The sequence below is a fragment of the Macrobrachium rosenbergii genome, chromosome 39 (genome assembly GCF_040412425.1).
Source record: "Macrobrachium rosenbergii isolate ZJJX-2024 chromosome 39, ASM4041242v1, whole genome shotgun sequence".
In the NCBI taxonomy this organism is placed as follows: Eukaryota; Metazoa; Arthropoda; class Malacostraca; order Decapoda; family Palaemonidae; genus Macrobrachium; species Macrobrachium rosenbergii.
In genome coordinates this window covers 10,725,616-10,750,000 of record NC_089779.1, presented here as the reverse complement: position 1 = coordinate 10,750,000, position 24,385 = coordinate 10,725,616, and the positions used below count along the sequence as shown (strand labels likewise).

The window sequence follows — 24,385 nt, the reverse complement described above, 5'->3', positions numbered from 1 at the left end:
GGGATGCATACCACAACACCCCATGAAGGGCTAAAGTCCACGAATACTTGACACCCCTCTAAAACACTTATAACTGCCTGTTTTAATAGTTCAAACACCAAAAATAGCCTCTAAAATGCTTATACCTGAGCATTTTAACAGTTTTATCACAAAAAGTGCATTTAGTCAAGAAAATTATATGAAAATACAGTAATTAGTGAATATTTCTATATGAAAAAATGCTGCAAATAGGCGAATTTTGTGGAATAATGTGCATATACATTCCACAGAAAAATCTGTGAATAGGTGAAGCTGCAAATCCGCAAACTGCGAATAGACAGGGGTCCACCGTGTACACACACACATACATATACAGTATATATATATATATATATATATATATATATATATATATATATATATATATATATAATTTGTCACATATACCATGTCATTTTTTACAGTCACAGATAATAAACTACAAACAATTTAATATCCTACTCACCATGCCTTAGAAAAACTTACTCCTCAGGGTATTGTAATTGTTAAGTGTTTCATCCGCAGTGGGATCGAACTGCTGTCTGGTTTGGAATCAGTGATGTACAATGAATTTGATCATTGAGTCTCTCTTCTTGGCTCAGTTGTCAGATTCACTGTAGTGTACTGTACTGTACATAATTTTTTTCTAAACTTGGCAACAGCTCAAATCCCACAGGTGACAAAGTACTTCTCTCTTACAATTCCCCAGGATGTAAGTTATTCCTGAGGTATTGTGAATGTTATATATAATATATATATATATATATATATATATATATATATATTATATAAAATGTATGTACATCATTCTGTTATATAATTTTCATAGAATGCCAACGCTCATGACACATCAGCTACTTTAGGGCAATATTTTACTAATTTCCTACAACTCCACATAAGGCTAACTACTACCATGAGCCTGATATGTAGGTGCTTGGCCAGTCTACCTGTCAAAGGCCTTTTCAACAAATTGTATCAATCTCCAGCCAGGTCTCTGGTTAATTTTTTAATATGGGTAAGAGAAATCAGCACTGAGGATTGGAGGAAGTACTAGAAGCATTGGAAATGTTGTCAGAAAGTTGTAGATGCCACATGTGCACTAATCATTTGATGAAAATAGAAGAAAGACTTCATCTAGAATAGCATAATTAACATTTGGAAAGGCATGGGCAACCTGCAAGGATGTAGTGAAGCTTCTTCATCTCAGAAACATTGCGACCACAGCTGCAACAGAGTGCTACTGAATGCCTAAAGCTGTCCCAACCTGCTATCCACTCTTGAGATGATTAACATTGTTACCCCCAGAGGATTCAAGAAAGCTGATACCAGCAAAGTATGCAAGTTTTCATAAAGACGAGGCATGAAAAACTCTCAATACGGACTGTATTGGGCCCTGATGGCTGCTTTTGTGATGGGGAGCAATGTCACCCTTGGAGGATCCAGGGAGTCCAGGACTGGTAGGTTTTACAGATTTATATTCAGAGGAGGCATGAAAGTCTCTCAGTATAAATTGTGCTTGATACAGAGTGGCTGTAGTAGACTTTTGGGACCCTCTTTAGAGTCAGAGGATTATTGGAGAAACATCCACTTATATGAAAATTATATGTAAACATTTTTTTAACTTTGAAAAATGTGTTAAAATTTCATTGTGGGGTATTGTTTTTCAGTCAGTTTTTGGTTATACTCACCTAGTTATGTAATGGAATGTGGTTACAGTGTAAATTACCACTGAAACGGGTGTCAGCTATGGATTGAATAAATTGAGCAGCATAATAGCAGTTTTTGTTTTTCAATTGAGGGTTGTAGGAAGTACTACACATTTTCAAAATGTTGTCATGTAGTTGTAGATCCCATGAGTGCATTAGCATTTGGTGTGGATGCCATGCGTGCATTAGTATTTCATGAAAAGAAATTAAGAATGAGCCCAGAAATTAAAATATAAGGTATGGATAACCTGGATGGATATGGAGAAACTGCTTCATCTCAGAGACCTTGTCCCCATAGGGGGTAAGTGTTGTCAGTGCACCTCATGTGGTGCACTGTAGGCATTACTTAAGGGTTTTTGCAGCATCCCTTCGGCCTCTAGCTGCAACTTCTTTCATTCCTTTTACTGTACCTCTGTTCATATTCATATTCCATCCTCTCCTAACAATTGTTTCATAGTGCAACTGCAAGATTTTCCTCCAGTTACACCTTTCAAAGCTGTCAATTTCCCTTCCAGTGCTGAATGACCTCTTAGGTCACAGCACTTGGCCTTTGGCCTAAACTCTATATGTATTCTATTCTATTCAGCAACATTATCACTAAAGCTGCAAAAGAATACTTTTGGAAGTATCCAGTCGCTTCAATTTGTCATCCAGCCTTGTGATGAGAAACATTGTCACCACCCCTCACATGATCCAAGAAAGCTGAGACTGGCATAGTTAGGAAGTTTGAATTTGGAGTAGGCTTGAAAATTTCCCAATATGAACTGATGGCCACATATGTGATAGGGAGCATTTTTGCCTTTGGGAGATAGAGGGATTATGGGACCAGCAGTAGTTTGCTGATTGAAATTCTGCAGAGGTGTGAAATCCTCTCAGTATGAAATACAGTGGAAACAGAATGCTTGCAGACTTTTGAGGCTCTCTTCAGAGCTGGAAGAGTAATTGTGAAACATCCTGGTTAGCGAAAATTATTAATCTTTCCTTTTGAACCACAAAATTTGTTCTAAATTTTATTTTGGAATGTATTTCTTTATGTTTTTAGCTACATTCATCTGTATATTGAAATATGGTTACATTACAAATTACCGTAGCTCTGAAGAAGCTACAAGTTAAAAGTTGAAACAGCAGTCTGCTTTGGAATGGATGAATTAAGCAACCTAGCTCCAGTTTTTGTGTCACTTGAGGACTTCAGGCTTGAAGATTGGAGGAAGTAATACCAGTATTAAAGATACTGCCAGACAGTTGTTGATGCCATGCATGCATTAGAATACGAAAAAATAAAGGAAAGACTGAATGTAAAAAAGCCTAATTAAAATATGGAAAGGCATGGACAACCTAGATAGATGTGAAGCTGCTTCATCTCAAGAGTCTTGGAGACCAAAGCTGCAAGAATGTACTTTTGAAAGAAAAATTCAGCTACCCCAACCTGACATCCACCCTTGTGATGAAAAACATTGTCACCCCCATGGGATTCAAGAAAGCTGGGACAAGCATAGCTTGCAAGTTTAAATCAAGAGGCAGAAAACCTCTGCATGAATGGCATTAGACCCTGATGACCACTCCTGTGATGGGGAGCACTGTTCCCCTTGGAAGATACAAGAAGTTGGGGAGCAGCATGGTTTGCAGATTTAAAAATAGGTTGTCAAAGCCTCTCAGTATAAAATGTACTGGATGCAGAGTGGTTGCAGACTTTTGGGGCTGTCTCTGGAGCTGGAGAGTTAATGAATAAACTTCCTAGTCTGTTAATGTTATTAATCTTCATTTTTGTGAACTGTGACGTGTTAAATTTTCATTGTGGATTCTTGTTTTCAACCAGTTTTTGGCTGTACTCAGCTACATAATAGTGTGGCTTCTGTGTAAATTTGGTGTAGCCCAGAAGGCAGCTGTAAATTAATGGCTGAAAAGCAGTCGGGTATGGAATGAATAAAGTGACAAACATAATAGCAGTTTTTGTTTGTCCCTTGAGAACTCTAGCCTTGAAGAGTGGAGAAAGTATTACATATATCAGAAATGTTGCCAGAAAGTTGTAGATGCCCCATGTGCATTAGCATTTGATGAAAATCAAATAGACTATGTCCAGAAAAGCACACACACATACACACTTACATACACTGTACATACACATAATATATACTGTATATATATATATATATATATATATATATATATATATATATATATATATATATATATATATATATATATATATATATATATATATATATATATATATATATATATATATATATATATATATATATATATATATATATATATATATATATATATATATATATATATATATATATATATATATGAGTATATATATATATAATATATTGAAACTATGCATGATAAAATCCCTTGCTATATTCCAAAGAGTAACTTTGATGCTGATGCTATTGACTGAATAAACAAATTCTTGATGTGCAATAGGCACCAGAGTACTGAAGAGAAACTTACGCAGAATCCATCATGGTTTGCACAGGATCATAGAAAAATGAAGAAAATGTGTTGGTAAAAAGTTAAACATTTACTTACTAATTTTGTTTTGTATTCAAGTGAGTAAATACAGTTGTTACAGTTTTCCACGGAAAATATATTCAGTTAATGGCTGACTGCTGAAATTGTACAATAACATCTGCAAAAATTGACATTTGAAATTCAATCTTTATTCTAAACTCAGCCTTTGAAAATTATTTTGTTTATTGAAAAATGAATTGTTGCACCAAGTATCAAAGCTATTGAGAATTTCTATTATAAAACTACACGATAATATAGCACACCATATTTTTATCTTGGCTTAAATGAATTTTTATATGAATTTGGAAAATGAGAAGTAATAGGAGTTATTTACTCATTTACAAAAATTCTTGCATTAACTAATTTTATATAATGTTTGCAGTAGAATTATATGGTAATGATGTGTAATGAGTTATTATATACAAAAAAATGACTCGTACTGATAATTTCAATAATGATAATGATACTAAGAACATAACAATAAAAACTTTCATAAAATGGTCCTCATTGTGTTATCATGAAATATTTAAGAAAATAAAAATACAGACAAGAAAATGGCTTTTTTTAATTACCCCATGTATACTATATAAATATTGTATAGTAATGTACTACAGTATGTAGAAAGACATGTAAAATGTCACATATATTATTTTGTGTAATCCACAGAGAAAACAATATTAACGTGCTGAGATTTGAGAAATACTGTATATTAAACGTAATGAAAGAAACAACAAATCTAAGAGTCTTTCCCATTCTCAGCCTGTTTTATAGAATTTGAGAGGATTTATCACAAATAAGAAATTGTACCATATTTTAATCAGTACTGTTTGAGTGGTTATCAGTTGTGCTTTTTAATCTTAAATGCCTGTCAGGAATTAACATAATTAATGTAGCAAAAATATAATGTACATAAACTAAAGTACTGTACTATATTAATATTTGATACATTCTCATTAGTGCTATGTAACAGATATTATTTGCATAATTTTTTGTTCTTTATTTTTACAGTCAAGTTCACAATTCATGAAAAATAATTACATAGAGCACTATTTACTAAGTGATAAACACATTGGGAGGATTACAGAAAAATTGTCATCTGCTGAATGGATGTTTGTTGCAAGAGAAAGCAGTTTACAGAAAAGTACAAAATTATATCTTCATGTTCCCTGATGAAAAAAGTTAAAAACCTCTATGAATTCATGGCTCAAAGGGTAAAACTGCAACCCAACAGAAAGCAATAAAAAGGTGATCAGTAGAAGAGAAGCCTACCTAAGGACTGCTCATCACAGAACACAAAGATGTTATATGAATGAATTAAGAATGATGAACTAAGCACTTTTCAGATGGGTGGTTGCTCAGTTTCAAAGACTGTCTTGGTGTCAGACAATTGCATGTTAAAGAGATGAGGTTGGCATGGTTTTACTGGCATCTCTACAAGAACTTTGGCAAAGAGAGGAGAAAAGGGTGTAAGTGAAATAAGGAATGTGAAATTGTGATATTTGTTTAAGTTATGCTTTTTTGTAGCTTACAGTGCTTGTTTTTATTCCTTTTACTCTGTTGTAGTTTAGTCTTCTATTCTCAGTCCCTTTTTCTGTACTAGTCTGCTTTACTGATGGTGCCCTTTTTTGCAAAAAATTTAATAGCACTGTATTGGAGGCATATAGATAGTCCTTTGATTCACTGAAAGCTGTTCTCCTTCATCAGCACAAAAGGGATAAAGTATCACAAGTTACACATGGACTTCAGATAAAGAGGGCTACATCCTATTACACAGGTTGATGATCCAGAGCCACATGAGCCTGTTAAATGGCTCTCTACAACTCTAAATCTCTTCCTGCAGTTGTCTCATTCTTCAGGCACAGTAATTATTTGTGTTTAAATAAATGAATATGTTATATAGCAACTTTTACTATAAAGATCATATTCCAGAAGTTGTCCTATTAAGTTTGTAAAAGAAGAACACCAGTGATCAAAGAAAGATCCATTGCAGAAACACAGAGTCTACGTGCCATGAGAAGATCTCTGGAAATAGGAATGTGTGAGATCATAGAAAGCAGGCTGGTCCATAATTGGCTCCTGCCCTTGTGGCATGCTTTACCAAGATTTATCAAAAGCCTTAAATTTCCATAACATACTTTGCCAGGTAGTAGCAACCTGGAAAATGAATTAGACGTGAAGTGTACTGTATTTGAGAAGTCCCATTTTAGTATTTTGAAGTGAAAGTTACACTCTAGTTCATAGTTTGCCTTCTTAAGTTAATCATGAATTCCTGAAAGTGAGTAGGTATAATCACAGGGAAGGTGATGCACATGGAACGATAATGATGACGATGATGATCCGAGTGTGCAATCAGTGTGTTTACCCAAAATGTAGAGTTTATCTGTGTCACTGCATAAGAACGATGGTGTGTGTGTGTGTGTGTGTGTGTATGAGGCGAGGGAAGGGAAAAGGAGCACTGATTGGTGCTATCTTGCAGTGGATGAGGAGCCTGAAGGGTCATGTGACCCAACCCCCTTGTTGCTCATCCATTAGTGCCACCCCAGGGATGTCTGTGCCTATTCCTACCACCCTCCTTGGCATCTTACAACTCTTTCTGGCTCTCAGGTTCCTAAAGTATTTAGTGACAGAAATGAATATATATAGACACTTCTGCAGGATGCAGATAAGGTTGGGGACAAAATATTCATGGCATGGGTGCACCTTTACCGATATTTTTCCCTACCTAGAGCTGTGTATATTCATAGGAATTTGATGTTAGCCTGAGGGGCAGGACTGCTAAGCCCCAGACCCCTTTATCCCTTCCATTGCCCAACAGATCAAGACATAAGTTGGTACTGACAGATAAGGAGACATCTCTACATATTCAACAGAGAGGTTGTGCCAAAGGGCAAAAAGGATAAGCTCGCTCTGATCTAGACCATCATGGAGTAAGTTCAGAAGAAATGCTGGAGACTGTATACAGCCCCCCAGCATGAATGTTTACAACCCCTAGAAACCTGATAAGAATAGTATGAAGTTTTATTTCTTATGTGAAAATGAAAAGCATTACAGTACATCCTGGACTTTCACATTTCCCACGTTATGTCTCACACTCTCCGTGATAATGATTGGGCTTTAGGCACCAAATATGAATAAAGGGTACCAAGTATTTATGGATAATTTTCATAATTCCATCACCCTTTCTGAGGAACTCTTGGAGCACGGCACCCATGCTACTGGCACTTTGTAGCTAATGAGAGGAGCACTGAAGTACTTGCATGTTCCAAGGTGCCTCAGAACATGCTGAACTTGTGCTGCAAAGGGATTACTTTTGTGATGTGTTGGCTGGACACTTGCCTCATCAACCTGAGGCTGTTCACCTGGATGATCCTGTTATGCTGGAGGATGATCATGATGCTGATACCAACCTCTACTGAAAACACCATCACCCAAGATAGGGCCAAGGTTTTTGGATCCTTCTGGATGTCTGAAGACAGCGTCATTGCAACATGTCTTGGAACAGCTGATGCTACTAGGGAGACAGAAACCCTGCCTTGTGTGCTACAAGGGTAGCAAAAGGTGAGACACTTTGTACCACTGTAGTGAGTGCCAAATGGCACTTTGCATGGGGGGAGGGAACTACTTCAAGAATACCACACCCTCTGCAAGTACTGGTCAATGCCATCTTCAAGAGGAATGGGGAATGGCTGGCCATTGTTGTCGTCCCTTTGCAATTTCCTTCAGCTGTTGCAGTTAGACATTTCTTGGCTGGATTTACCTGCTTGTTGCACATATGCTTCAATTATTTTGCAAACATGGCTAGAAAGAAGAGCATAAACAAATGGCCAAGATGATTATCATTTGGTGAGTGTTCTTGATATTTTTTATACATATTTAACATATATATACAGTATATACTGTATACATATAATGTTAAAAATTATATATATATATATATATATATATATATATATATATATATATATATATATATATATATATATATATATATATATATATATATATATATATATATATATATATATATATATATATATATATATATATATATATATATATATATATATACATACACACATATATATATATATATACATATATATATATACATACACACATATATATATATATATACAGTATATATATATATATATATATATATATATATATATATATATATATATATATATATATATATATATATATATATATATATATATTTGTTAGAGAGAGAGAGAGAGAGAGAGTGCTTGACTGAGTGACACTATTACTGAAAATGTAATGCTACAGTGTCATTAATTTTTTTGCATTTCCCATATCTTAATTACAACTCTTAGTACACCAATAAATAGATAATTTATCTAGGTGTATTATGGAACAAAAATGAAATTTCTATAAAAAATACTTTTTTTTGCAAGGTTTTTTAATACTTTTTTTTGCAAGATTTTTTTAATAGTGCAAAATTTTTTGTTCCTTAACTTCTACACATTATTCATGCAGAGTACAGTACATACATATTTTTAGCTTTCTTATTATGCTATTGTATAAAGCAATTTCAGCTACAAAACGAATCCAAATTGAGCAGTCCATCTTGAAACAAGTCAGAGCTAGACATGGTTGAACATAAATAAGTACTGTATAAACATTATTTTGCATGTATCACTCAAGTGTGTCACTTCTTACTGGGAATGTAACACTACTTTGACATTCACTTTTTCATATTTCCCGAGGATGCATCCAGCTGGAAATTTAATCCACTCTCCAAAATGAGTAGTCTGCCTTGAAAAATGTCAGAGCTAGTAAGTCAAAGGGTTAATGTTTCTGTCGGTTAGCCACAAAACATTATAATAATCTATCCTCTATTTATCCCGATGCAATCAGTCCTGTGATATTAACTGCCACTTTTGCTCACTGAATATGCTTATAATACTGTACTTGTATTATTTGACTAGTAAATCCTCTGCACTTTTGATCTAAGCAGGCAACAAAGATTCTGGGTTGAGCATTTTATGTTGCAACTCATGTTCAGTGAGTGAGGCATTTACTTCATTAAGAATTCCACCCTCCCTCTCTATCCATCCAGTAAGCATCTGCAGGAGGAGTGCCATCAGAAAAAATAATTGGAAAGCCTGTTGACAGGGTAATGCTGGAGTGCTTTAAGCTTCACCTTTCCTAAAGACCCCATCCACAAAAAGCTGTTGTTCATTTTGAGTAAGCTGTTTTTCTCTACCAATTGCCTAGATTCCTTCCCAGCTGTCTACTACTAATGATCAAGACTGTTTATCTATCAATCATTCTTTGCTCTCAACTTGGTGCTTTGAGAATTATTCTTAGAATTTTTTTGTAATTTCTCATACTTATAATTATCCAGTTCATATCTTGTAAGTGAAATCTGAGGATGGTATTCCTGGATTTCCTTTTGCCTCTTGATCATCAATTATTTCTGTATCCTTCCTTGTTCTTTTAGACTAAACCAGGAATCTCTGCTAATGAACCTTCTCTTATTGATGGATATCATGAGATTTAAAGGTTTGTAACCCTGTTTATTTTTTACTTGTCTCCTTTTTTAATCTCTTTTCTTGTTCCACAGCCATAGATTTAACAGAACATTATGGGTAAATCCACAAGTTGCTGGATGAATAATGTACAGAACCACAGTTGTGGGACCATAATGGTAACATAGTCCCCATTTGTCTATTGACACAAAGACTATCTTTAAAGGGACCCTTAAATAACCCAGGAAAATGAGACAACACAGACTCGAAGATCAAGAAGAGTTGCTGAACTAATAGTTACTTTCCATTTGCATAGATGTTCACCAAAAGAAATTTCAAGGGAGGATGAATACATTATACAGAGGAAACTCGAATGGAAAGATTCAAGGGTGCCCATGAGGTAACTAGGGTGTCCTTCTTAGAGAAATAAATGATCCCATCACTTGATAGTCTTTGGCTTACTACTGTATACTGAAAGATTTTAATTTTCATAAGGGATATGTTTTTATATCCTTTTTCCTGGAAGCTGACTTATTGAGTGTCAAAATTGTTTCATTTCATCTTCATTGTAAGTCAGGTTTAGTGGTTTTCCCTAAATAACTGAGTCAGCAGTTGTGAAAAACTACCAAATGTTACATATATCAGTAATGTAAACAACAAGATAGCTTTCTTCCTTAGTTGTGGTTTATTTAAAATATCTGTGACTGTATTTTTTCTCTTAAGCAGCCATACAAAACTTAAGTGACTGTTTCACCCATGCTACTTCCAGGTTTTGGAATTCTTTCAAGTTCCCACACGGTTTTACTCTTTCACGAGGTTGATTTTCCTTCTGTCTGGGTTAAACCCTACACTTTCTGCACAGCATCCTTTTTGCTTCAGTTTTTCTTCTCAATCCTGGGCTGAGGGAAAGCATGTGACATCCTACAAGTCAGTCTTTTGAATGCTGGAACCAGTTCTTTATCCATGAATTATGATGCAACACTCACTTCTGAAAGCTGTTAATTCCTTTTTTAATGAATCTTTATAACACACTTCAATACTAGGTAATGGAAGAAGATTTCAGAGTCCATAAGAGCCCTTGATACAGTACAATGAGTACATCAGAATATAGTGTTACAAGTTGATCTGAATGCCCTTCTTTTCCTTCCTTGTAGGGTTTGTTTTTACACTTTTGCTAAGTTCAGGTGAAGTATATTTACCCTTCTTTCTTTCATTTTCACTACAGTGTTATCTTTATTGTCTCAAAATGAATTTCAGCTTTCAATGCAGCACAAAGGAACGCGTGCTTGAGAATATCACTAAGTCCACGTCGGAGGGTGAGTGAAATTTCAGTTTGTTTAAAAACCTTCTTTCTCTTCTTGTTCTTCATCATTGCTACCCTTACAATAATAGATTAGTGAATTCAACAGTATTTCAATTCATTGTAGTCTGCAAAAAATATTTCTTCCATTTTAAAAAGAAAATTAGTGCACTCGTTGTTGTTCCCAGAGTTTTCTTCCTGTTATTACTTTACCCATTTTTAAAATAAAAAACTTACCACAATTTCATGACACCATAAACATTAGAAGAGGCAATGTCATTCACAAATACTGAATACCTAAGTTGCATGAAAACAATCTTTATGGCCATCAAGTCCGTAATGTATAGTCACAAAATTTCTTTTACTCAGTCAATTAGTAGTCTCTAGTTCTGTCTGTCTCTAGAAATTAAAACCAAGTCATGTCAGCCAACTGAATTTGTGTCAGATTTATTTTAATAGTCCAGAACAATTATGCATGATTTTTATTTTCAAGTTTCAGGTTACCAGTTGCAGTCACTGAATGTTAAAACTTGTCAGTAATTTATCATTTAACATGACAGTTAAGAAGTATATTTAGTGGTTTACAGAAATACATTTTTGTATACCAGGGATGTCATCTATACCCTTGTTTATAAACATTCGTGAAAGTGATTTCCAGGTACAAAATAACCTAAACCTAATTACTGTACAGACATTGAGCCCAATTTCAAATATCAAAGTATTTGAGTCATGGCCAAATCTGGAAACGTGTTCACATTCTTGTTCAGAAGTAAGCAGAAAATACCAAGATTGACAAATAAAAGTTATATTTTAGTGTAAATTAATATCTAGGAATAACATATGTCTATATTGTTATGACAGTACTCCAGTAATTTTATATCAAGATTTTGGATAGTAATAATAATAGTACTGTATCAGCAAACTACTGTAGTAATAATTCTCTTACTTCAAAAAATATTCACAATACTAACACTTTCACCTATATGTTGGGTGGACCAAGAAAATATAAATATGGTCTAATTTTATGCAAATGTACTTATGTTTTGAGAGAACCACCCAGAAAAAGGTGTCTAGAATTTGTGTAAATGTGTGTGGTCAAGACTAAAACAGAATAATTCACCTCCAAAATTTAGAAGTTGCTAGAAATACAATACAGAATAAAACAGAGTAGCAAATGCCAAACAACACACACAACCAATGACATACACACCAGCAAACTAAGTAACTGAGGACCATCCCACTGTGTGTTCAGTAACAGACTCTAAATGTAGTGTAAATTTAGCCTAACAGGATCCTCTCTCATCCTGTTGCCTGAACTTTAAATTTTTTATGATAATTTTCATCCAATTTTCACCCAAGTGAAACTAGTCTTGGTTTTGTTTTGAAGAAACCTACGAGCCCAAAGCATAAGTATATATGAACAAAATAGTCCAACATAAAATAATAAATGAAAAGGAAAACTTAAAAGGCAAGGATATTTGAAACTTAATTACCAAGTGTCAGTTCCATTTCAACATAATAATGTAAATTATATTCAAAATAAAAAACAGAAAAAATGAAAAACAGAAAAGTGAAAATAAGTAAACTTCACAAAAATACATATACCTCCTACAAGGAGTACTCACAAAGTGCCAGGGAATGGAGGGGTTTGTGGCGGTGTGTGAGAATGACGAGGCCTGGTGTAACCAGGGCCTCCAAGGGATGTCAGAGTACCTCCCCTTGATCCTCTGCCTGGTAAGAATGGATCTCGCTCTTCTGAGGTCCCTGGTTCAGCTCTGTAAATGGATGATGACACATTACACTAAAAAAAAGCTTTTCCTCCAAATGAATGTACTGTACTGTACTTGCTGTCTGTTGAAAAGCTCCAAGGCCAGTCTGGCTTTTCATTTTGTTTACTGCCAGTTCTCGTTACTGGCATTCTGCTTTTATGCTTTTATCTTGCACATCCTCAAAGCGGACAGTTAATGAATGCACACATTATATTGATTACATCTAGATTTATATTTTACATGATTAGTTAATGGTTAACAATATCAACTAAAAATTTACCACTTGTAAACTGTAAGCATTTATACATCACAACTAAAATCTAATTATTATACTGCTTAGAAGCTAATTACACAATTTGTAGAAGACTTGTGGCTCCATCATATTGTTTCCGAAGTGACTCAACATACCTTTACAGTGATAGTGCACTGAACATTATGACATGAAAACTGGACAGATGCTCAATAAAAATATGTTTGATTTGAATTATACAGGAGAAAGCTATTGGAGCCAGATTTCCATTTTTATTTTTATTAGACGAATCATCTCAGCAGTTATAACCAAAGATCAAACAAACAATGAATTATTTTTTTCTGTCTATTTTGCCTCTAAAATTGGTAACGAGACAATTCTGAAGGCAATGGAGTAGGAGAGTACTCTAGTTCAATACCATTAAATACAGTGTTACAGACCAAAGTTGTTACAGTGAATGGATCTTAATAGTCTGTAAGGAGAACAGTCTTGGGTTTTTCCTAAGCATCAGCAAAATGTATGATTATTTTGACAAAGCACATCTTATTGAGAATGTACTCAGCCACATGAAATTCATTTAAGTCTTATCATTTTACTGAAATAAAAAAAAAATGGTACCTGAGAGTCATGTGCTCATAGTAGAGTTATGAAAACATAATTCAGTCCTCTTCCTCACAAATACTGGCACTCCTTTGTTGTTGGGAAGAGAGCTTAGGAGCCAGCAACAGAAATCTGATGCCTGATGCTTTGCCCATTTTAGTGTAATCTGCTCAGGTCTCGGGTCCTCTTAAGGCTGTCCAACCTCTTTAACTACCATATTTGATGGCTTATAAAACCCCTTTTTCTCAAAAAATAGCTAACAAATATCACCTAAGTCACATTTACCCAGACGCTGTACAATACCATTACTGTACTTGTATCCAGGCAAACTCCAAAATACTGTAGTAGTATTACCAGTATTTACTCAGATATCATATAACATTATCATTATTATTATAACTACTTTTATTATTATTGTGGGTACTTTAATTAAGAAAGAATTGTCATAAAAATTAGAGCTGTTTGTAACGACATGAATTTCTTAGTTTAGTACCTAACTTGAAAATGTTAAAGTAATGGTTTCCAAGCTCATTTGTAATTTTCTGTCTAATTATGTCATACCTGGCACATATACCTTAATACTGTATGACAGTTTTACATATTCTTTAGTTTCTAAAATAATAGTAAGTAATACCGACAGTTATCATTGTTGCTTTGGGCCTCACTAGCATCACCATCTATTGTTGCACTCTGCAGATTCCCAGTCATGCTTATAAGCCATTGCTATTTTGTGTATGGGTGTTTATCACAATTAAGGTCTTATCACAGCTAGTGTCATCATAGCAGCATGCATTGTTGGAAGACAGTGATACTGGCATTTATGAAATCATAATAACATGCATTATTTGAAGACAGTGACACATTTAATGATGATGAGTTTTTAGTCTGTGATAATGATGATGCTAATGAATTTTTAGGATTTGAAGATGATTACAGTTTTTGTTACAGAACACTGATGTTTTCCAGATTGCCTATTGGGGTGTTGCATTTGATGACTAGTATATTGGTAGCTTACCCTCTCAAAACGATGCTTTTTGCAATACCTAAGGTGCTTCTGTTTCTTCCTGCCATGTTTTATTATTGCATTCATGTACGATATTTTGATTGTAAATGACCTCTCTGCTTGTCTGATTTCTGACTTTACTGGTAGGTTGTCATAAAAGGTTTTCTTCTACTGTATACCTCAGTTGCTTTTGTAAGTGACAGTTGAATTATTATTAAAAAAATATTTTGTCTGCTTCCTAGCTGCAATTTTTGTCCAAGCTTTTTTCTGTTATACTGTAGCTATATATTTAAGTAACAATTAATGCTTACATATAAACACTGAAACTTTTTTCGTAGCATTCCCTGCAGAATTGCGGGGCTTATAATGTCATTAAATTCAATGCTAAAAATGTGGTACCTCAACTTAACAGATTTTGTTACTGTACAGACTTGTCCAAGTATGGTAAAAATAAGAATAAATCGCACTTAACTGAATAATCCGCCAAGTACACTGAGAGTTATCAGATAGTGAAACAAATTTGTCAAAGCAGGCCACCTTTTGCACATTGTGGAATACAATAATTTGCTAAGTGCACTAGAGTTATCAGATGGTGAAATGAAAGCATGCAACCAAAAGTTTCCTATTTGAACACGTAAATTTGGTGCCTTTGTTAACAGGGTAAGTAACCTTTCATGCCCTACTGTTTGCTTGCTGCAGTTATTCATTTGAAGGTTGTTCTCTGCCTCATTAAGGGCATGCATTCTATTTCAACAAGACGTGTTTTTGCTCTTGCAAGTAAAATATGTGCATACAGGTATTTTTTTTTTCATGTTAAAGGTTCTAACTACAGAGTACAATATATTTACAAAATGTTAAGGTACTTGCAGTACATTCTGTTTAAAGTGAAAGACTCACTCTTTGTTTACCTCGTAGTATATATGTGATCAGAAATTCTAAGATGTTTGGTAAATAAAGACCAGTTGCATGCATCTGTGTACTACTGTCTTTCAGAATAGGCAATCACACTGCTACAAATTTTATTAATGAAATGTATAAGAACAGGTTCTTATGTGAATTTTTTGTATGAGTTTGTGTATTATGCATATCTTTTTAAGCATAAGTAGGTAGAACTGCTGCAGTTGGCCACATTTTTACTAGGTTGTATTGGATGTGTTGCAGATATGACTCTGAAATTGAATGATAAATAAATTAATATTTTAAATTGAATGATAACCACAAAATACCATTTAGAATAGGTTATTAAGTACAGTACTGTGTATGGAATTGCCTTATATTATTAAGGGAGTTGGCTCCAGGGTATCATGTAAAATATATGCCAATCTTTGTTACTTATTGGGAGGGTAGACATCACCAGATGTCCATTAAGTTGAGGTGCCACTGCATAATACAATGCCACATGTAAATCCTTTGACTTTTTACTTAATTTTCTTAGCTTCCCTTTATCTTGCTGGATTACCTCTCTGACTCCATTTCAGTTGTCTGATTATCAAGGAAGGATCCCAGTTCTAGCACTGGAAATCCATATTCAAAGCTCATTGTAGAAAGTATCTTGTATCATTACCCACACAAAAATGGGTAGACATAAGAGATGTTAATGTTAATACATATTCTTATTGATATCTCAGTGGTGGAACTATCAAGGTGGGTTGATTATTGAAGCAGGACTCTTGCATTCTTTCTGCTTTGCCTAATAATATAATAAGGGAAAGATAAATACAATAAAGACAAGAGATTTCTTTCCAGTGTCCCATGAGGACCAATCAGTTGAAAGCAAAGGTAACTGGTTTCAGTATCAGTACTTTGGAGCCATAGGAAGCTAGACAAATAAGAAGAAAATATGAGATTGTCCATGAAGTTTTTACACCTGATTCATGCAATAAGTATCTGATATTTGATATAACCTTATGGATCTAGACAGTTTTGATGTGTATAGGGATATCATACAGTGAATATGTATGAGGATATTGAATGTGTTGGTTTGTGCTGGCAGAAATTTCCCGACTTTGCTGGCTTGATGCTAGATGGGGTTTCAGAGGCTCCCTGATCCCTCAATTAGTCCTTAAGGAATAAATTTTTCAATTTTTGTAGAAATGGCCCTTACATTGTGTGGTTATTTTCTATCAATGAAAAATATTTTATGCCATTTAATGCCTCAGAATTCTCCCTAGTAAGCAGTATAGATCAGTATTAACTGCTGAATTATATGCCATTATGTAGAAAATATCTTTGAAGGTCTTTAAATAGGGGAAAGTATGCATATATTATGAAGGATAATCAAAATAAAGGCAATCATTTACATTGGTCTCTAGTGAGAAAATGCAATTTTAGTCATCAGTGTAAAACAGCCTTTTGAGAAAACATGAGGAAGAATGATGAACACAGTCACTGCTACAAAAGCATCAAGGAAACTGCAACAGTGACTTAAAAAAAAAAAGGTTATATTACAGCTGGTAAGGGCTGAAGGCCTCTCACATTCTCTGGGTAACTAGGATCTGTGTCCCTGCCAAACATTATTAACTCATTGTTTGTTAGGTTTTTCATATCAGCTGTGTAGGTTATTAGTTTAGAGATGTATATCTTGATCTAATTGCTTTCTCTCCTAAAATTAAAGGACTGAGTGCTATAAAAAAATTGAACACTTACTTTATGGTCATCGAAAAGAAAATAATTTACAAAAATGCATACAGTTTACACTATACATTTGTGTATTTTTATGCTTGACAAATACATTAAATTTAATAAAAACTACCTTAAAAACATTTATGAGTTTATTCTACATTTCAAGTGACCATTTATTCATGACAGTTATACCATGTGCTTTTGGTGACCTTTTTGGGAAAACCACTAAAATGGTAAACAAATTGCTAACCTTAGCAAAACCCTGCCTGAACACGTAGCTTAGGAGTAAAGAAAAAAATAAACTGATAGTTCACAGATATGTACTCATGACCCCTCTTTATCATTGTCATTTTGACAGAAAGTGTATCATCTATTCTAGCTAAACTCATATCTATCTTTTATGGGGCAAAATAAGAGGAGCGTGCGCAGTCAAATTATCCTAGAGACTTCCAACTAAATGGCATTTAACCATAACTTTCCATCAATCTTCCAAAAAGGGGTTGAAAACTGTATTGTATATTTGCAGCTGAGTAAGACGATGTTCAACATAGTTTGAGGCTGATTTAAACAGTATTGTACATTACTGGCAATGAAAATAAAACAAGAAAGGACTCATTGTAACCACTATGATTTTTATCTTTGCAGTAAAAGATCAAAATAAATCATCCATAAAATATTTAAGATTATATATCCATTGAAAAGTGGCCCTGGTAAAAAACAGTCCATTCACCTCAAATGCAGATTTACATACTGTATTTAATGTTATAAAAAAGTAAGGAAAGAAATAATGAAAGGGATTTTACCAAGAGTAGGGTGCTCTTTATGACAGTCTTCTGTAATACAGCCTCCTGTCAACTTGGGTAGTAGCAAGGCATACTCAGCTATTAGTACAGTTGACCCCCACTTATTTGCATCTTCACCTATTCGTGGATTTTTCTGTGGAACATATATCCACATTATTCATATTTTTGTGACTAAATACATTTTTCACGATAAAATTATTAAAATAGGCAGGTATAATTGTTTTTAGAGGGGGTTTTTGGTGTTTGAACTATCAAAATAGGCAGTTATAAGCATTTTTAGAGGGATGTCAAGTATTCCCAGATTTTAGCTATTCGTGGGGTTTGTGGTCCCTGTCACCCACATATCCTGGGGTTGACTTATTGGGTAACTAGCTCAGGCTCATTACTGTAGCTCATGCTGCAGGTGGCACTGATCCCTCATTTTCTCTTATTTACCCAAGGTTAGAATATATTTTCACATTGTATTAGCACTTGTTAGAATTAGGTTTTGATACTTTATAATTACAGTAATGTTATAAATGTGAAGTTTGTAGCAGAAGGGAAACAAATAATGTGGGGATCAGTATTTTTTTAAAATTTTTACCAAAAGTAGGGACATCTCATAAAATTCCCCTGTAAGGAAACTACTGTTGAGCGGACAATAACCAGGGATACTCAAGCTGTAGTACTGCATAACTAACCTGTGCTCATTTCCATAGCTCATAAGTAGTTGATGCCACTATGTCATTTTTTTCTTAGAGTTTACATACGATTATTAGAAGGGAAAAAATAGTGGAATAATGAAAATTTTGACATCACATATTGATTATTGGACGATGGAGGCGTTGATACCTTACAATACTTATGGGTTTCTTAACTTTTTATTTATAATTGTGAGGTAGAAGAGAAAAATAAGAAAAAGGTATGAAAATTGTTACGACATTTTAAAATTTTTTCTAAGAGTACAATGCTTCTTTTGGAATCCAGCTAGAATGTAGCCTACTGTCAACTTAGACTGCCCTGCACCATAGCTGGAAATTACTCTACCTAATTTCACAATATATTATATAGTAAATAAGACTAACATACACTGGACCTTGGCCTATACAGTAGTTGGGTCGAGTACCATCATTGCCAATTGTAAAACTTACTCAAACAGCATATAATTATATAGCATGGAAAGAGAAACCCACAAGATTCTTGTATATAACTTGTTTACTGGTAAATATTTACATATTACTTTTGATCTCGAGTACTTTCAGGTCCTAACTGTGACCCTTTTTCAAGAGATGAGGTAGTCAGGCTGGTTCAAGGCCAAGCAATCTTCTGGAACTTCTTCTCCCTGTGCTGTCATTTATATGATGGCTGTCCTGGTTTCCATTTTCTTGACAGTTGTTAATCTCCTCCTGTTGGTCTGATATCCTGATCTGATGGTCAGTGGTATTAATCCTTGTGGTATGTGAGTAGTCACCATCGGTCTGTTGGGCAGGAGACCTAACCTCCAGGTCAGAAGGGTCGATCTTAGCTTCTTTTAATATTAAAGATCGGCTTATGGGATCTTCTGAGGTAAATCCTTTGTTTCCTTCTATCACTTTAATCTGTCTGATGAGTGCCCCTTCCACTACCCTCCTATGACTGAGGGTAGTGGAAGGGGCACTCATCAGACAGATTAAAGTGATAGAAGGAAATAAAGGATTTACCGCAGAAGATCCCATAAGCCGATCTTTAATATTGAAAGAAGCTAAGATCGACCCTTCTGACCTGGAGGTTAGGTCTCCTGCCCAACAGACTGATGGTGACTACTCACATACCACAAGGGTTAATACCACTGACCATCAGATCAGGATATCAGACCGACAGGAGGAGATTAACAACTCTCAAGAGAATGGAAACCAGGACAGCCATCATATAAATGACAGCACAGGGAGAAGAAGTTCCAGAAGATTGCTGGGCCTTGAACCAGCCTGACTACCTCATCTCTTGAAAAAGGGTCACGGTTAGGACCTGAAAGTACTCGAGATCAAAAGTAATATGTAAATATTTACCAGTAAACAAGTTATACACAAGAATCTTGTGGGTTTCTCTTTCCATCTTCAGAAGAAAACTGAAAGAAGTTTTTGCTTGGTTCATTATATAGCATAGAGTTATGTTTCCAGTTACGGTATTGTAACTCATCCATCCCATCGGCTTATATCAGCAATTTTTTATTTTTTTTGCTGTCAATACAGGTGATATAGCACAAATACATGTGTAAAGAAACCTTAAGTACTGTAAGTATGGAGGAAGAATAAAAAATAAATTTAAAATGGGAAAAAATGTTTTGTGCTGCTCTCCTTCCAGTTTATTTAAGTGATGGTTCATCATTTCTGAGCTGGAAAGAGTCCTGTAAAGTGGCCAATGTAAAACACTGTTGATGGCACCTTCGTACAGGGTAGTAGCATTATAGTAACCATGGATGACTTGCAAATGGGACTAAAATTGGATGATATATATTGCTTTTTTTTATTTCATAAACACTTTTTGTCTAGGCCTACTTTTATTTTCTTTTATAGTGCAACAATAATTAAATACTGGTAAGAAATGTTGACATAAGTACATAGAGGTAGTTTCTTGCTGCCAGCACTCAGGAGTTTCTAACAGAGGGTCAGTACTTTTCAGCTGCTATCCCTGCTGGCATTAATTATTTTGCTATTAAGGCAGTCCCCACTTACTGGCGGCATCGGTTAACGGTGTTTCAGTTCTATGATGCTCAGCTTTTTGGCACCAGTAAGTGATTTTCGGTGCCAGTAAGCAGTTTACTGGTGTCGGTAAGCAGTTTATCGGTGCTGATAACCAGATAATGGCGCCATTAAGTAGTTTTGTCTGCGCTGAAGGCATCGTAAATGCCATTATTACCATAATTATTGTGATGTTCCGGTTAACAACGATTTTCAGTTATCGGCTCTTAACCGATAACTGTATACTGTACAAAGTGGCACCTCAACTTAATGGACAGCTAGGGTGGGGTCTTCCACTGCCATTATGTACTGAAATCTGCTAAGAAACAAAGACTGGCATATAGACTACTTGATAGGGTATTCTAGGGTCAGCCAACTTGCAAAACTTATAGTGTACTGTACTGCAATTCCATATAAAGTATTTAATACCTATCCTACCAAGTATTTTATAAATATCATTCAGTTTCAAATACTTACCATTCAATTTCAGAGAAATATCTGCAAAATGAATTGCTTCTAAAAATACTGTTTGAGTGTTGTATAAAGATATGTAAAATACTATATATAAAACTCATACAGCATTAAAAAAATAAAAAAAATGTTCTTGTTAAACATAAGTTAACGAGAACTCTCGCAAGAAAAATAGAGAGAGACAATAAAAGGTAAGCAAACACACTGTAAATGAGCAGTGTGTCCTAGCACGATATGAGTGTGTGTGTATACTGTGCACTATGCACAGTATACACTGAAAAGTATCTAACACTACATTACTGTATTAGTACATTATAGTACTGTATTAAGTAAATGTCAATAAAAATAATGTAAGAGAGAGAGATAGGCTCACACTAAGTGTTACCATTTCCTAATTTGATGCACATGTACTTATATCATGCAAACACATGCACAGACTAAAGAAAAAATTACAGTACATACAGCACAATGATGCACTCAATAGTTGTCACTCCTTATACAGGGGGTTCCGTTCCTGGCTGAACACTGCTAACCAAAAATCAACTATAATAGCGCCAATAAACCACATAATGGCTGCATTAACCTGTTATCGGCGCCGATAAACCGCTTACTGGTACTGTACCGAAAATCTGGTTAATGACATCGTTACCCAAGCGCCGTAACACTGAAATGCTGTTAACCGGTGCCGCCAGTAAGCGGGGACTGCCTGTAATCCCAAAATATGCTAAAAAGCAATGAATGGTTTTTTATGTTAATTGCAATGATTTTCCACCCTGCAATCACATTAATAAGTGTAATTCTTTTAACCAGAAAATTTAGAATACAGGCAGTCCCTGGTTAATGGCGATCCGGTTTTATGGCGCTTGTTTAGCGACGAAAATTGGCAATTTTTGGGGCTGAAAATCGCCAATTTCTGCTTATCAGCGCTGATAAATGGGTATGGGCGCTGATACATACCTAACAGAGGCGCCGATGACCGTAAATCGGCGCTTTTCGGCGCCGATAAGCACCAAAATTCGCTGATTTTCGGTTATCATCACACCCTCAGAACAGAACCCCTGCCGATAACTGGGGACTGCTTGTACTTGCAAGAGCAAAAACACAAAAGATCATGTTGATAACACAGTGGCGAATACTGGAAGCAAAGGATTAACTCTCACGGGCTCAAACAGTAAAGCGTCGGCTGTGTTCATTTGTTTGCCATCCATCCTCGCAGGCACAAGAGGAAAGCATTGGTTATGTGTGCATGCTCGTGCATTTGTTCACCATCCACTTTCACAAGCACTAAGAGGAAGGTACTGGCTGCAATGTGCTTGTGTTTGTTCACCATCCACCCTCACAGGCCCACCCAGGAAAAGTGTCAGTCAATGTGTGTCTGTTCATTCACTGTTCAATACGCCTAGCATACTAAACGGGTTATCCGCTAAGGACGAAAGGTCATCTGCTTGGGTGCACTAGGTCACTGTCTGATAACCCTAGCACACCTACCAGATTTCTACAGCAAGTACGTATGTAATATTTTTATTTTCATCAGACTCCGTGAGTCTGTTAAATGAGGAAATCTTCTAAGTTAAGGTCTGTGAAGTTCAGGTGCCACTGTCTAGTTTAAAATGACAAAAAGAATAATCAAGTCGGTTAAAGACTTGCCCCAATTAGGTAGTATACAATATTTTGTTCTACACAGAAACCTAAGCCCTTATTGTGATCTGCATTTTAGGTGAATGGACCATATAATCAGTCCTTTCCCTTATTGTTAACAATGGTATAGTGCTCTACAGTGAATATTTGTTTCACTATTTAAATATGATGGATTTGAATGACCAGAATGAATGCAGTTTCTTAGTATATAATGGGATTAAATTTATGTAATTTCTTGGCAGATTAATTATGACCAGAATAAAAAAGATTCAAATAAATTGGAAGTTTTGTTTAGGGAGCAAACCAAATGTTAGGTACAAAAGTGAACACAGAATGATCCCTCAAAGAACAGTTACATAGCATGATGAATTCTACATGTTAAACAGTAATTACATCAAAATATCAAATGCTCATATCATTCTAGCTTGAGAGACATTAAATTCACCATGAATGGGACAAGATAGCACTTCCTGTGGCCAAATTCACAAAATAAAAAATGTCTATATGAAAGTTGTAAATAAAACCATAAACATTTCATGCTTCAATATGTAGGGTGACCAAAGAGTACTGTACTATATCTTTTGGGATGTAAGGCTTAAACTTTAATCTATATTTTATAGTTGTGGTATTGAACAGCCCTAAGCTTGACAGAGTTTGGATAAGTGAAATTTACATTTATATCTATTATTCTAAAGGCAGCTATTTTATTTTTAACATGCAATATTTTTATTGTTCTAACACCAAATTGGTAGTGTGAGCACTATGGCAGGTGTTTTCTTTTCTCAGGATCTTAAATTTTATACAGTGGTGTAAGGGAACCAAGAAATTTATCTATTGGGATTTTTTCTTGTAGAATTTTATGGTCTTTTCTGAGTTATGTCCTGTAAGGTAAACTCTGGTTTTAGGTACCTTTTTTGTATTGAAATGTCATTTTATCCACCAAAACATCAAAATATATAAAAAATGTTAACCCCTCTATTGTATAAGTAGGGTGAGTTTTCTGTTCTGCTAAATGAAGTACAGTAATCGTTAATATCTGAAAGATTACCATTGATTTACCACTACTACTTGGAAAAGATATTTCAGTCAACTACATCAACTACAATTATTATATTTATATGCACCTGAAATAAATATACATTATTTTTGTCAAGCTTTAAGTAAGTGTATTCTGCTGTGTAGTATTGTGTGGTGCAGTAGAGTACACTAAGAGTGTTTTTAACTTTGCGCCACTGCTCCAATTTTCTTTCTCTTGAAATCTGTCCCAAAACACAATAGTCAAGGCAGTGAAGTACAAGTACTGTACAGTACTAAAACATCTATTTGAAAAGTAATTACTAGATTATTGAAACTAAAAGAAAATATTTTAAAATTCTGAAAATAGCAATTTAAGAACACTTTAATTTTATTAGAAAAGTTTAATAGCAGTATAATAGTCAAAATGGTCTTTGTCTGCGTCAAAACAAGTCATGATAATGTCAACATTAGGCA

The 24,385-nt window shown here is 34.8% G+C and overlaps 1 protein-coding gene and 1 long non-coding RNA gene across 13 annotated transcripts in view; one reads left to right on the top strand and one right to left on the bottom strand.

Annotated features, from left to right (window-relative positions):
• Positions 1 to 24,385, bottom strand: part of LOC136825738 (protein tweety-like) — a 244,606-nt gene that overhangs the window by 25,735 nt on the left and 194,486 nt on the right. For 9 of the 12 annotated variants that reach the window (XM_067082551.1, XM_067082558.1, XM_067082556.1 and 6 more), the window contains one exon: positions 12,668 to 12,817. The exons of the other annotated variants lie outside the window; for them this stretch is intronic. In XM_067082551.1, the coding sequence (XP_066938652.1) occupies positions 12,668 to 12,817 (150 nt within the window). The remainder of the gene's footprint in view (positions 1 to 12,667; positions 12,818 to 24,385) is intronic. 12 annotated transcript variants of the gene reach the window in all.
• Positions 1 to 24,385, top strand: part of LOC136825740 (uncharacterized) — a 281,369-nt gene that overhangs the window by 244,261 nt on the left and 12,723 nt on the right. The gene's annotated exons all lie outside the window — the stretch shown is intronic.